The sequence below is a fragment of the Eretmochelys imbricata genome, chromosome 23 (assembly GCF_965152235.1).
Source record: "Eretmochelys imbricata isolate rEreImb1 chromosome 23, rEreImb1.hap1, whole genome shotgun sequence".
NCBI lineage: Eukaryota > Metazoa > Chordata > Testudines > Cheloniidae > Eretmochelys > Eretmochelys imbricata.
The window spans coordinates 1,654,516-1,669,793 of NC_135594.1; the positions used below are offsets into that span (position 1 = coordinate 1,654,516).

Below are 15,278 nucleotides of genomic sequence, written 5' to 3' on the forward strand. Positions count from 1 at the left end.
TAAACCTTCTGTTTTACTGGCTGGCTGAGAGTCCCGTCTGACTGCGGAGTTGGGGGGCAGGACCCTCTGGCTTCCCCAGGACCCCGCCTGGGCGGACTGGCTGTGGGAAGCGCAGGGAGGGGCAGAGGAGGCTGAATGCTCCGAGGTCAGACCCAGGAAGGTGGAAGCCGGGTGAACTTTTTGCTCCTGCCCCAGCTGCTGGGATGGGGTAAGTGTGAATGAGGCCATGGTCTTGAGGGGGTTTCATTGTGACACAGCAGCAGCAACACTGGACCTTTTGCCCTACGTCAGTGGTTTTCAACCTGTGGGCCGCAGCCCCCTGGGGGTCCGCAGCCTATGTCTGAGATTTGACAGGGTCCCCACCTCCCATCGAAATTTTTCAGGGGTCTGCAAATGAAAAAAGGTTGAAAACCCCTGGCCTAGGGCCATGAAAAAACCACACGATTTCGGCATCACAAATCCTCATGTTTTCTGGGTCTCCGCTCGCTCATGTTGATCACACCAACTATCCGTCCAGGCTGGCCAAAGGCCGGGGCCGCCTGCTGCCAACCCGTGGCGGGAGAGTGGCCTGTCCCTGGGAGCTGGTTTCCGGGAATGTTCGTTGCCTCTCAACCGCTTGACCCTTTGCTAACGTGTCCATGGAGCGGTCAGAGGCCCCGGCTCAACGTGTGTTCCTTGCTTGTGACCCGATCCATGGGAGACTTTCTGGTGCTGATTTCCCCCGCTTTGTGCCTGGGGTCGGCTCGAGAGCTCGGGGATATTTTTGCAGCGAATAGTGAATTTGCCCCAGAAATGCAGAGTTGGGGGAAGCTAAACTGACCATGAACTTGGGTCAAATTCAGTAACTAGTTTGGTCTGGGAAAAAAATTGACCCCTCCCCTCTCCCCTCCTGCCCCCCCCCCCCGACAAAACAGCTGTTGACCCTTTCAAAACAGAGTTTTGCCTTTTCATTCTGTTTGGCAGCTGAGCTCTAGATGTTTAAAGGAAGCTGACGAACCAAAAGGGTAAAAGCCGCCCAAAGTGGAACAGTGGAAAACGTTCATTTTGGATCAAAAGGCACCTCGAAAAAATAAATGACACCCCCCCCCACCCATTTCATTTTTTTTTTTTTTTTTTTTTTTTTTCATTTTGGGTGGTTTTTTCCTTGGTTTTTCATTCTGGTGAAACAGGTTCACTTTCAGATTGAAACGAACTGATATTGCCCCCGGCCCTCAGCTCTCGGCACCAGGGACAAAGTGAGTGGGAAGCTTGACCCATCTGTAGCGTGTTACATTCCCCTTTGCACTGCTGAAAGTGACCACAGCCCCCGACCGGGATCAGGGCCCTCTTGTGCCGGGCTTGGGTGAGACAGGGTGAGAGCCTGTCCCTGCCCCAAAGAGCTCCTGGTCTGAAGAGAGACATGCACAAGGCCACTGAGCAGGTCGGTAGCAGAATCAGGATTAAAGCCCAGGTCTCTGGATGCTCAAGACAGCGCTCTAGCCTCTAGGCCACACTGCCACCATTTCTAGATGGTGAATTTAAACAGAGACCTGGGAGGGAGGGATAGCTCCGTGGTCTGAGCATTGGCCTGCTAAACCCAGGGTTGTGAGTTCAATCCCTGAGGGGGGCCATTTAGGGATCTGGGGCAAAAATTGGGGATTGGCCCTGCTTTGAGCAGGGGATTGGACTAGATACCTCCTGAGGTCCCTTCCAACCCTGAGATTCTATGATTCTATGGAAGAGCGATGCATGCGGGCTGAGCCCTCACAACTGACGGCAATGAAGAGCGACATTGTGATGAAGTGAGCTGTAGCCCACGAAAGCTCATGCTCAAATAAATTTGTTAGTCTCTAAGGTGCCACAAGTCCTCCTGTTCTTTTTGCGGATACAGACTAACCCGGCGGCTACTCTGAAACCTGTCACTGTGCTTGTGCACTCCATATGATGGTATGAAAATATGCTAATGAGGGTGAATATAATGTACCTGGAATATGCTTCATGCAAAAGGTTTCAGAGTAGCCGCCGGGTTAGTCTGTATCCGCAAAAAGAACAGGAGGACTTGTGGCACCTGAGAGACTAACCAATTTATTTGAGCATGAGCTTTCATGGGCTACAGCTCACTGCATCGGATGCATTCAGCTCATGCTCAAATAAATTTGGTAGTCTCTAAGGTGCCACAAGTCCTCCTGTTCTTTTCATGCAAAAGGTCTCTTGGAAGGTATCGCAAAAAGAAAAGGAGTCCTGAGCATGAGCTTTCGTGAGCTACACGAAAGCTCATGCTCAAATAAATTGGTTAGTCTCTAAGGTGCCACAAGGACTCCTTTTCTTTTTGCGAATACAGACTAACACGGCTGTTACTCTGAAACTTGGAAGGTATCGTTACAAAGCTTATAATCTCCTGAGTGTGGGCATCCTATATGTATAAATGTATCACTCTTGTGTTTGAAACTAGGAATATGAAATATAACTCTGAGGGCCTATTGTAATTACGCAAAGTGTGGGCCACTGATGGTGGTCTGGAATCTTGATGGCTCCCATTGACCAGGACAATTGACTGTAGATGGCTGTTTACTGCCCATTCCCCGCCCACCTGCTCCGGGGAGAGGCTCGTTGGCAATCAATAATCAAGGCTCGGCATAATTAGTGGGGGTCTGACCCACTCCAATTTATTAGCTAATTCAAAGAGCGCAGCTAAGCCAGCTTCTGTGGGTGTTAGCATGGGAGTTACCTGAACAGTGACCAAACCTATGAAACCCTGAAACTGGGCCCTGCAGCCATGAGGTTCAGAGAACCTGCCTGCAGCCTGGCCCAGCTCCACCCCAGACTGCTGTGACTGATTTCCCACTGCACAGTCCGGGCTTTGCTGCTTATTCAGCATCTCCCGGTTGCGTGTGGTTTGCACACGGCTTACTCCATCAAGAGAACAGCGCGCTGGCTTAAAAGGCTGCCTCCTAGTGCGAGCAGCAAGCCATTATTAAGCATCGTGCTGCTCTGGCTAACGGACTAGCTACGAGGCCTAGCAAGAGACTGACCCGTCAGTAAATAGACTCTTGGAGCAGCCATGGCCAAGTGCGGGAGAGGGGTGGGTGGGTGTGTGTGTGTGCAAAGCAAAGGTGTCAGGGAGCTGTGATTCCCTTGCCCAGTGGGGAAATACAAGCTATCCTCTACCCTAAGTGGGACTTTCACACAGCCAGAGCCCCCACTGGCTCCTTTTTTGGACAGGGCCAGTTCTCCATCTAATGAAGGTCTGGTTCCTTTGTGTTTCTCCCTCCCCCAGGCTGCCCCGAGAAGTCCCGTCTGTTTCCGTGGGGCGGCTAGCGCGGGACCAGGCAGATCTCGTAGCTGCAGGGCAGGGTGGCGAACCCGATCAGCTTCGGGGAGATGTCGATGTCTTTGGGCTCGACGGGGGAGCGGAAGCGGAAGTTCTGCAGGATGCTGGTGAGGAAGAGGAACAGTTCCATGCGTGCCAGCATCTCCCCGAAACAATACCGTTTCCCTAGGAGAGGAGACAGAGGAGGCGTCATGGCCCGGCCGGAGCAGGGTTCCGGGGGCAGGTGAGAATCTGGGAGGGGGTCTCACCCCTTGTCCAAACTCTGCCCCAGCCTGGAGCAATGGGGATTGTTGGGGAGATTGGGCACCATTCGTTTGAAGATTTAAAGAGGGGAGGCCGCATTACTTTGCTGTGCTGGGAGGGGTTAATGAGGCAGATCTTTGAGCTATAGACAGTCACTGACTTCGGGAAAGCGGCCGGACGCTCTGAGCACTGCAGCTGGGCAAATAACAGGGGAGAAAAGTCCCCCTGCTCTGTTCAGTGATCCTGACCTGGGACGGACTGCGAGGACCCAGGAGGATGGAGAAATAGCACACTCGGGATGGAGATATTACCATCTGAATGGATCACTGTGATCATCTCGCCTGACCTCAGCAAAGCACATACAGGAGAATCTCACTCAGTTACTTCCGCTACTGAGCCCAGTAACCTGTGTTCAGCTAAAGCATCTCTTCCGGAAAGGCAGCCAGCCTGGATCTGCAGCATCCAAGTGATGGAGAACGGCCCCCCCGCCCGACTCCTGGGAAGCTGTTCCAGGGGCTAATTCCCCCCAGTGTTAAAAATTTGCACTTTAATTCGAGTTGGAATTTACCACCAAGCTTCAGCTTTTGGTCTTTGGCTCCCGTTCTGCCTTTGCTAGATTAGGGACCCTGCTGCTGTCAGAACCCAGTTCTCCTCCCAGGCGGTGCTGATAGACCGGGATCAAACCACCCCTTAACCTCCTCTCCACTCAGCTCCTGGAGTCTTTCTGTTCGGCAGCTTTTCCAGACCTCCAATGCAGCCTGTTGCTCTCCTCTGAACCCTTTCCAGTTTGTCAGCACCTTGTGTGAGGCGTGGACACCAGAACTGGACATTCAGAGGTAACGTCACCGGTCTACTGCTGGGCCATGTTCCCCATGGCTCCCTGGGCAGGAACACGCCCGATCGCACCATTGGGAGACTTGTATTCACTGGTGTGAGGAGCAAACGATCAAGCCAAAACGAGAAAAAGAACCAAGCTACTCCTGTGGGGTGGCCCACAGATGATAATGACCCCAGGAGTGTCTGTCGGCCTCACCCGAGTTCAGGGCACCATTGTGCTAGGCTCTGGACAGACCCACAGGGAGAGACAGTCCCTGCCCCAAAGAGCTCACAAGGCCCTGCTTCCCCACGGGACTTCAGTGCACACTGACCCCTGCGTGTGTGTGAACAGCCCCCTTGACCGCAATGGAGTGACATTGATTTACACCAGCTGAGGATCTTGCCCCACTGACTCCAATGGAATGGCACTGATTTACACCGCCTGAGGATCTGGCCTCACAATTCTCCGTACACAAATTCAGCTCAGCGGGGTGAGGTCTAGCAGCCGGGGGGGCTGAGCCAGGCCTAGATCTCGCTGCTTGGGACGCTCGGAACCGAGCTCTGCGGAGGGATTCGTACCTATTGAGAAGGGCATGAAGGCGTCGCTCTTCTTAAACTGGCCGTTCCCATCCAGAAAATGGCTGGGGTCGAAGGTGTCGGGGCTGCTGAATTGCGAGGGGTCATACAGCACGGATCCCAGCACCGGGTACACCTCCGTCCCCTGGGGGAAGAGATGGTGACAAACAGCAACGATTAAACGCCGATAACCCATAGCACTGGATGCTGGGGCACAATTCAGGGTCGTTGTAACCATGGGAGGAATTTGCAATACAAGCCGATATCAAAATTCAAGTGGCCAGGAGAGGCCAGCATCCAAGGTTCATATCTTGTGTCTCCAATGCCCTCTGCTCTGGGGACTGCACGCTGCTCCTCCCAGAGTGGGGAAGGGAACCCAGGAGTCTGGATTCCTCGTTTTCACCACTGAACCAGGCTGCCCCTGAATGCAGCTGTTGTCCAATACTTCAACTATAAGCTCTGTGGGGCAGCGTCTTTGCATTCTGTGCATGTACAGCCCCGAGCGCAGAGGGGTCTGGTCCGTGACTGGGGCTCTTAGACACTCTGGGAATACCAACAGTAAGTACAAGACACACTGGGCCAGATCCCCAGCTGATGAACCGAAACTGATCAGCACTAGCTGCGCAGACCTCAACCGAGATCAGGGCCCGGTCGTGCCGGGTACTGCACCGACATAGTGAGAGACTCTCCTTGCCCCAAAGAGCTCCCAGTGTAAATAGACAAACAAAAGCTCATTAACTGCATGCAAGTTAATTTAACAGATGGGGGAAACTGAGGCACAGAGTGATGTCCAAGGTCACATAATGAGTCAGTGGCAGAGCTGGGAATTGGACCCAGACAATGGGTAGGAGGGAAAGTGAGTCGCCCGAGGTCCTGTAGCAGAGCTGGGAACAGACACCAGGTCTCATAAGCCCCAGTCCGGTGCCCAGCCCACTAGACCACACGACTTCCCAGAGGCTGGCAGAGAACCCAGGCATCCTGAGCTCCAGACCACCATGCTGCCTGATGTACCACCTTGCTTCTGTGCGGAAAGCAGACACTGGGGCAATGCTGAGCCCGACCCAGCCATGGGGCGGGGCGGGGGACAGACGCCCCAGGGGCCTACCTTGGGAAGAGTGTATCCCCGGAACTGGGTGTCCCTGGTCACCCGGCGCGCCAGGCCCATGGGGATGACGTCACAGAACCTCTGGAACTCGTGGATGACGGCATCGGTGTAGGGCATCCGGCTCCGGTCCTCCATGCTCGGGGCGCGGTTCCGCCCGATCACCCGGTCGATCTCCTCGTGGATCCTCTCTGCAGAGACAGCAGCACGGCTCAAAGGGGGGGCCCTGTGCGAATCCGGATTGACCCCTGTGGAACCGAGATCAGAATCTGGCCCTGCCCCCCCTGCAGTCAGGGAGTGACTCTGGATTGATCCCATGGGAGCTGAGATCAGGATCTGACCCTGACCCCATTGCAGTCAGGGAGTGACTCTGGATTGATCCCATGGGAGCTGAGATCAGGATCGGGCCCTGACCCCATTGCAGTCAGGGGGTGACTCTGGATTGGCCCTGGGGGAACCGAGATCAGAATCTGGCCCTGCTCCCACTGCAGTCAGGGAGTGACTCTGGATTGATCCCGTGGGAGCTGAGATCAGGATCTGGCCCTGCTCCCACTGCAGTCAGGAGGTGACTCTGGATCAGCCCCAGGGGAACCGAGATCTGAATCCAGCCCCTGCAATTGGAATCGGAAATAGCCACAGTGACCCGGCGTTCCCTGACTGTCGGCTTCCTTTCAATCACGATGGAGCGACACACACAGGACCCTGCTCCCATGTCAAACTCGCTGCCGAGCTGTGACTGTCCGGCCCCATCCGGAGCTGGTGTAAATGGAGGAACCGCCGCTGCCCTCAGCAGAGCCCGGCTGATTTACACCGGCTGAGGATCTGGCCCTTTGTGTTTCCTTTGTTCCCCCCTTTCCAGTTACCTTCGATCTCCGGGTGTTTCAGCAGCAGGAGGAATCCATAGCGCAGGGTGGTGCTGACGGTCTCTGTCCCAGCGAAGAAGACATTGAACGCCGTCAGAACAATGTTCTTCAGGGAAAACTCAGAGGAAGGATTTTGCTTTTCCTTTGAAAGACCAAGAAAAAAAATGCCAGGATGCTTGTGAGACCTCTGGGGATGTGACTGGGAACAGAATCTGGCCGGGACTCCCTTACACTGTATAGACGCCAGGTCAGCACCCATGAGTGCGAGGAGCTGCACGGATCCCAGCCGAAATCAGGGCCCCCGTTGGGGCGGGAGATAGAGTGAGGGACAATCCCTGCTCCAAGGAGCTTACAGTCTCAGAGGATGGCCCTCCATCCCCATTGTATAGATTGGGAAACCGAGGCACAATGCAATGCTGTGATTCGACTAAGGCCACATGGCGGTCAGTGACAGAGCCCAATTTCCTGAGGTCCAGCCCAGTGCTTTCACCAAAGCCCGTTGTTCCTAGCCATTTATGGGGCTCGATTTCTCTGCCCCAGGGGGTTTGAGGCCTGAACCGACCCCGTTACAAGTTGAACCCCTGGTTATAATCAGGCCGTTTGGTCTCTCAGGCCTGATGCTGACCCCACTGAGCCGTCCCCTCCGGCTACTGCCGGTACCTGCTGCATTTTGACCAGGAAGCAGTCGATGAAATCCCGAGGAGCACTGGGGTCCAGGGTCTCCTGGTTCGCCTTCACCTTCCTCTCGATGAACTTTTCCAGCCCTGCCAGCTGCTTGAACGCTTCGCGCTGGGGGCCGGGCAGGTAGCGCATGGTGTCCGAGAACATCTCGTAGAGCTGGGGGGCATGGAGAGCAAAGACCCCACTGAACTCAGGGTGGGTTGAGAGCTGATCTATCTCTCTATATCTATTCCCATCTCCATCCCCATTCCACCAACCTATCTATCTATCTATCCCCATCCACCCCATCTATCTATCTATCTATCTATCTATCTATCTATCTATCTATCTATCTATCTATCCCCAGACACCCCTGTATCTAATCTATCTATCTACCTCCATACCCCCACCTCTATCTAATCTATATTTATCTATCTATCCCCAGACATCCCCTCTATCTATCCATCCCCAGACACCCCCATCTATCTATCTATCTATCTATCTATCTATCTATCTTTAACACCATTATAAATGTTGGAGGCAAAGCGGGGTTTGGGGGAGAGGCTGGCAGCTCGTGACCCCCGCCCCCATGAAATAACCTCACAACCCCCTGAGGGGTCCCGACCCCCAGTTTGAGAACCCCTGTTCTATCCCCACCCCACTCCTCAATCTATCTACCCATCCCCATACATGCCCCCCCCCTTCCCCATTCACACTGTCCATCCCCCGACATTCCCCTTTATCTATTTCACACCCATCACTGCAGATCCCAGGTTTTCCTCTTCGCTGCCCCCCCAGCATTCTCGCATCCCCCTCCGCTCCCCTAGCTAACCGGCGCCCCCCCGCTCCCCGCAGCCTGGGGCAGGCGGGTCTCGGAGCCGTGGGATGTGGCCTGGGGCGCTCTCCTCCCCACCCCCCCAGCGTACCTGCCCCCAGGCCGTGGCGGTGAAGCGGAAGCTCTCGGTGATCATGTAGAGCAGGGAGAGGAACTCCTTGTCCTCGTAGTCGAACCGGTCCCCGAAAACCACGGAGCTGATGACGTTGGAGACCGTGCGGCTCAGGAAGTAGGTGGGGTCAAAGGGCAAACCTAGCGGGGGTACAGCCAGCGTTGGGTGGGGCACAGGTGAGCCGGGGGGCTGTGCCACGGACCTATCTGCTGCCACAGCCCCCATGGTCCCCAGGGACCCCCCTCTCCATGATCTCGCAGCCGCCACCTGCCATGCGGACACATGCCTGTAAGCTCCGCCCTGGGCAAAGGGGCCACGAAGCCTAGAGGTGAACACCGGACAAGTGCCCCCGAGACAACAATGGCGTCGGTGCCCCACTCTGGTTCCCAGGACCGTGGCATCTCAGCACTGCACCATCTTCACCCGACTCCCGACCCCCATCTCGGCAGGACCGGGGGTCTGTCCTAAGTGAACAGAGATCTCCTGAACGCCTTGCTCGAGCCCTGCTGGGATGACCCGTGCCTCAGTTTCCCCACCCGCCTAATGGGATAATGCTCCCAACCTCCTTTGTAAGCCGCTTTGGGAGTGATGGACAAACCCTGCTCTGAGGTTAATTGGTGTGGGGTGGAGACACGGCTGATTAACTGCCGCTGGGGGGCCGGCCTCATTGACCCCAGTGGAGCTGCGGCCAGTTCACACCAGCTGGGGGTCTGGAGCCCCCCGACTCACGTGGCCCCGGCACCGGAGGAACAGGACACTGACCAACCTTTCGTGCCCCGCAAGGCTTCCAGCAGGAAACGAGTCTCCTCCAGGATCCGCTCCTCGATGCCTCGCTTCCCCACCCCGAAGTTCCTCAGTGTGGTGATGGAGAATCGGCGCAGCTGCTTCGCTCTCTCCCCGTTGCTGAAGGCCACTCCTGGGGCAGATGAAAGAGCAGAAGGAACCAAATGACTGGAGGGTACCTAGCGTGACGCCAGTTTTTTAAAAGGGCTCCAGAGGTGATCCCGGCAATTACAGGCCTGTAAGCCTGACTTCAGTACCGGGCAAACTGAACAAAATCGTCAGACACAGAGATGAACATAAATTGTTGGGGAAAAGTCAACATGGTTTTAGTAAAGGGAAATCATGCCTCACCCATCTACTAGAATTCTTTGGGGGATCAACAAGCATGTGGACCAAGGGGATCCAGTGGAGATAATGTACTTAGATTTCCAGAAAGCCTTTGACAAGGTCCCTCACCAAAGGCTCTTAAGCAAAGTGAGCTGCCATGGGATAAGAGGGAAGGTGCTCTCATGGATCGGTAACTGGTTGGAAGATAGGAAACAAAGGGTAGGAATAAATGGTCATTTTTTAGAATGGAGAGAGGTAAATAGTGGTGTCCCCCAGGGGTCTGCCCTGGGCCCAGTCCTATTTAACATATTCATAAATGATCTAGAAAAAGGGGTAAACCGTGAGGTGGCAAAATTTGCAGATGATACAAAACTACTCAAGATGGTTAAGTCCCAGGCAGGCTGTGAAGAGCTACAAAAGGATCTCACAAAACTGGGGGACTGGGCAACAACATGGCAGATGAAATTCAGCGTTGATAAGTGCAAAGTAATGCACATTGGAAAGCATAATCCCAACTGTACATATACAATGATGGGGTCTGAATTAGCTGTTACCACTCCAGAGAGATCTTGGAGTCACTGCGGAGAGTTCTCTGAAAACATCCACTCCATGGGCAGCGGCAGCCAAAAAAGCCAACAGGATGCTGGGAATAGTCGAAGAAAGTGACAGATAATAAGACAGAAAATATCACGTTGCCTCTATATCCATCCATGGGACGCCCACAGCTTGAATCCTGCGTGCGGATGTGGTCGCCCCATCTCGAAAAAGATAGATTGGAATTGGAAAAGGTTCAGAAAAGGGCAACAACAATGATTAGCAAAAAGAAAAGGAGTACTTGTGGCACCTTAGAGACTAACCAATTTATTTGAGCATAAGCTTTCGTGAGCTACAGCTCACTTCATTGGTATCCGATGCAGTGAGCTGTAGCTCACAAAAGCTTATGCTCAAATAAATTGGTTAGTCTCTAAGGTGCCACAAGTCCTTCTTTTCTTTTTGCGAATACAGACTAACACGGCTGTTACTCTGAAACAATGATTAGGGGTATGGAACGGCTGCCGCATGAGGAGAGATTAAGAAGACGGGGACTTGTCAGCTTGGAAAAGAAACAACTCGGGGGGGATAAAATACGGGTCTATAAAATCATTAGGGGTGTGGAGAAAGTAGATAAGGACGTGTTGTTTACTCCTTCTCATAACACAAGAACTAGGGGTCACCCAATGAAATGAATAGGCAGCAGGTTTAAAACGAACCAAAGGCAGTATTTTTTCACACAACGCACAGTCAACCTGTGGAACTCCTTGCCAGAGGATGTTGTGAAGGCCAAGACCATAACAGGGTTCGAAAAAGAACTAGAGCAGTTCATGGCAGATACGTCCATCAATGGCTATTAGCCAGGATGGGCAGGGATGGTGTCCCTAGCCTCTGTTTGCCAGGAGCTGGGAATGGGCAACGGGATGGCTCACTTAGTGATTCCCTGTTCTGTTCATTCCCTCTGGGGCACCTGGCACTGGCTACTGTCGGAAGACAGGACACTGGGCTGGATGGACCTTTGGTCTGACCCGGTCTGGCTGTTCTTGTGAGGACTCAAAAGTTGACCACCCCTGAGTTTTGAAAGTTTACTGAGGTTTTTTCCTTTGCGCGGTGGGGGTGGGTGGAGAGAGAAAGCAAGTGCAAAAGGCCAAATGAAATGTGGGGAGGGGGATTTTTTAAAATGGTTTCCCCTCCCCCCCGAAATGAGAATCCCTCCCCACATTGAATTTGGACCCGCTCCCCGGAGCGACGCCTGAGCTGAGACGCTCCCTATCCGCAGCCTGGCGGAGCGGAGCGGTGGATCTGTCCCCAGGAGCTAACGGGAGGGAGGCTGCTCCCTGCCTCGATCGGTGGTTGCATAAAGCCAGATACTGCCAGGATTTCTGGGAACAGCCCAGCCAGCCCCGCCTCCACTCTGCCCCAAGCTATTGGGCACGTCCCCGGACGGAGCGGGTCGGGACTGAGCGACTCTGCCCCGGCCGGGAGCTGCCCCCTCTGCGCCCCCCGGCTGGCTCCCCTCCCGCGCACGCGACTGACCGTAGCCCTGGGCGATCCAGTCAAAGGTGGCTTGTTTCCCGCGCCCGCTGAAGTCCTCGGCCTGGTCCAGCAGGGCCTCCTTCACCGCCTGGTAGCCGCACAGCACCACCACCCGCCGGGGGCCCAGCTGGAGGGTGTAGACGGGGCCGTAGCGCTCGCTCAGCTGAGACGGAGACGCCGTGTGGGACGGGGGCACGGAGCGTCGGGGACACCCAGACACGCGCCCTGCCCCCCCCCCGCCCCCCACAGGCGCCTGCCTGTCCCCCACTCCCCGCCTCTCCCCTCCCTGCCACCCCGCCCCCATGATCCTCCGCCCCCCGGACACACCAATCCCTGCACCTCTGCTCTCACACAGCAAAGCCCCTCCTGCCCCCCTCCAGCCCTAGTGCCCCTCCCCCAACACACCAGCCCCAGAGATACCCGGGGTCGAGCTCCTCACAGAACTTAATAAAGCTCCTGCAGGCTGAGCAGGTCGGCGGCTCTGAGGGGGCATCGGTGGGCACTGGAGAGCCCCTCGTGGGCTCAGGCCACCCGGGACGTCCCGGGAAAAGCCCACCTACCTTCATGAGCGACTTGCGCATGTTGCTGAGGTCGACCTGCAGCAGGTTCCCGAGGAGGGGCAGCGGGAAGGGCCCCGGGGGCATTTCCCCCCGGCCCTGCAGTTGCCGCCAGGTGGAGAGGAGCAGGAGGCAGGAGAGGCAGATGACCAGGAACAGGCTGATGGCTCCCAGGGGATCCATGGCTGGCTGGGAGTCTCCGCCGCTCCGCTGCCCTTCTCCCGCGATCCAGCGCTGCGGGCGGTTATATAGCCGGCCAGCAGGGACCCTGGCATCGGTGCCTCTCTTGCGTAAGCCACTTGTGCAACTGAGGCCTGGCTTCCCTCCAACCCTGGGGTAGGGCTGGTAGAACGAGGGATTCAGGATTCCCGGGGCACAGAGGCTGGAGCAGGTTCAGTTTGTTTGTCCGTCTCCCGTCGGGCCACCCCCATCTTGACCAAACAGCGGTGCTCGGACGGGGGGCAGATGAGGGCGGGGGGCAGGGGGTTTGATATTGGACACCCGAGTCTGGAAACGCTTCAGACAAAGACATTGGGCTGGAAGGAGCAACCAGTCCCCCCGGAGCCTTCCATTTTCCTGGGCTAAACTGGCCCAGCTCTTGGAGGCCTTGTCTGCACCAGGAGCTACGCGGGCTTTGCTTCGCGGCTGAGCTCTGGGCTGCGGGAGGCGTAGGGGAAGCCGGTGGAATTCGATCCAAGAAGGCAGAGGGCAGACAGGCAAGATAGACTGTGAAGTTATTCCCCAAGATGGGCCCTGAGTCATCTCTAGAGCTGGGCGAAATGTTTTCAGCCCATCGTAAATTTGCCCCAAAGGGCCTTTTTCAGGGCACCAAAACTAGTCACGACTTTGGATCCCATTCAGCAACTAGTTCCAGCCACAAAAAAACTGATAAATGCCTCGACTTTTCCTTTCGAAAGGATACTTTGTTTTGAAATGGAGCTAGATTTTTATAAAAAACAAAAAAAGGGTTAAAAAAAAAACAACTGAAAAATTAAACAATGAAAACTGGACAAATTGCGTTTCGGATCAAAAGCTAAGCTGAGAAAGGAACCGAAAAACGTTTAAAACGGCAGGTTGGTTTTTTTATTTCGGTTCGGGTGGTTTTTGGTCTGGGACAATTTATTTGTCGGGTTTTTGTTCTGGTGAGAAACGGAAAGAAAAAAACCCTTGGGTGACTGAATGTAAACCACCCGAGTTACACCCGCGTGAATGGAGTTACTTCAGACTTGCACAGACATAACGGAGAGCAGAATTTTCCCCAGGAGCATATTCCTCCAGGCTGTCAACAACGGCGGCTGTGAATACCGGGCAACAAAGGAGAAAGAGGGAGTTGCATTGCAGGCTTTATTTAAAAGGGTGACCAGTGGAGGTTGCCCTGACAGTAACTGAGTGACGGGCGCACACTCCAGTGAGAGACAGCGGCATGGTCAGATTCATCCCAGTGCAGAGAGCAAGCCCTTCAAGTCCTGTCACCCCCACGTGAATGATCGCCACCCCATCTGAAGTCATATGCCAGTCGGATGGTACAGCTATGGGAAAAGGGTTCTGTTTAAAAGGGAAGCTGTCGAGTTTGGGGCCTAGCACAAACATTCACCTCCAAATTCACCATTAAAGCTGCGGGACTTCAACACAACTCATTTCCCCCACCCCTCCGGAAACAGCCTGAACTGATAAGCCCCAAAATTGGACTTTGGAAAGATACTGTGAATTTTGAAATTTGGCTGGCAACAGATTTGTCTGCCCTGAAATTCCACCTGTTTGTAAATCACCCCCCCCCCCAATCGTCACAAAATCGAAAGATCCCCGAAGTTTCACACAATCTGCAAGATGCTTAGAATGGAACTGTAATCACAAGAGAGTCATAGAATCATTGAATATCAGGGTTGGAAGGGACCTCAGGAGGTCATCTAGTCCAACCCCCTGCTCAAAGCAGGACCAATCCCCAACTAAATCATCCCAGCCAGGGCTTTGTCACGCCTGACCTTGAAAACTTCTAAGGATGGAGATTCCCCCGCCACCCTAGGGAACCCATTCCAGTGCTTCACCACCCTCCTCGTGAAATAGTTTTCCCTAATATCCTACCTAGACCTCCCCCACTGCAACTTGAGACCATTGCTCCTTGTCCTGTCATCTGCTACCACTCAGAACAGTCTAGATCCATCCTCTTTGGAACCCCCTTTCAGGCAGTTGAAAGCAGCTATCAAATCCCGCCTCATTCTTCTCTTCTGCAGAGTGTGTGTGTGTGTGAGAGACTGAGCCCTGGTCTACCCCACACCGTTAGGTCGACATAAGGCAGCTTATGTCGGTCTCGTTATGTCAGTGTCCACACTACAGCCTGGTCCCACAGATGTAAGTGCCCTCCTACGCCCACAGACACCGCATCCTTTACATCAGCTGTCTTGTCAAGTTCATGGCAGGAGCAGTGAAATTGACAAGAAGGTCCCTCCCCTCCAACCCTGCTCCTCTGCAGAGCTGGGTGGCTGGACACTGCTTCCAGCTGGGAGCCGGGGTGAGAAGCCCAAGCGGCCCCTGCGGGAGCCGGGCAGCCTTGTGAGCTGTGAAATGGACAAGGCTGCCTGGCTCCCGGCGGGGAGTGGGCTGGGGGAGGCCGAGAAGCCCCAGGAGGCTTGCTCCTGCTCCTGACGGGGAACGGGGAGCAGAGCAGGGGAACAGCCCGTCGGGAGCCTGAGGGGCAGCTGGGCTCCTGGCAGGGAGCTGCCAGCAGAGCAGACAGACCGGGCTCTCAGCCCCCCCAGCCACTGCCCCTCTTAGGCGGGGGGGAAGCACCCCTGGTGAGGGTCGGGTGGACATGACCATGGCTGTAAGTCGGCCTACTATAGGTTGAGTTAGGAGTGTCGTGTAGATGTACCCTCAGAGACAGTGTCTCATAGGGGAGATCTCATTCCCTTGTGCAGCTGGAAAACAGCAGCCAGATTCCCCCAGGAGATTCACTCTCTTGGCTCCTCCTGATGGGCGCAGTTCTCAACATGATACATGGCCAGGTCTTTCCTTCCCCATCCCCAGATT

At 54.9% G+C, this 15,278-nt stretch overlaps 1 protein-coding gene across 1 annotated transcript; it reads right to left on the reverse strand.

Annotated features, from left to right (window-relative positions):
- Nucleotides 1-3,293: 3,293 nt before the first annotated feature.
- On the reverse strand, nucleotides 3,294-12,434 carry LOC144278728 (cytochrome P450 2A13-like). The gene is made up of 9 exons (XM_077840055.1): nucleotides 12,255-12,434; nucleotides 11,695-11,857; nucleotides 9,284-9,433; nucleotides 8,497-8,657; nucleotides 7,571-7,747; nucleotides 6,911-7,052; nucleotides 6,051-6,238; nucleotides 4,949-5,090; nucleotides 3,294-3,475 (listed from the first exon to the last, which is right to left on the reverse strand). The coding sequence occupies exons 1-9, from the start codon at nucleotides 12,432-12,434 to the stop codon at nucleotides 3,294-3,296; spliced, it is 1,485 nt and encodes a 494-aa protein (XP_077696181.1).
- Between the last annotated feature and the right edge of the window lie 2,844 nt (nucleotides 12,435-15,278).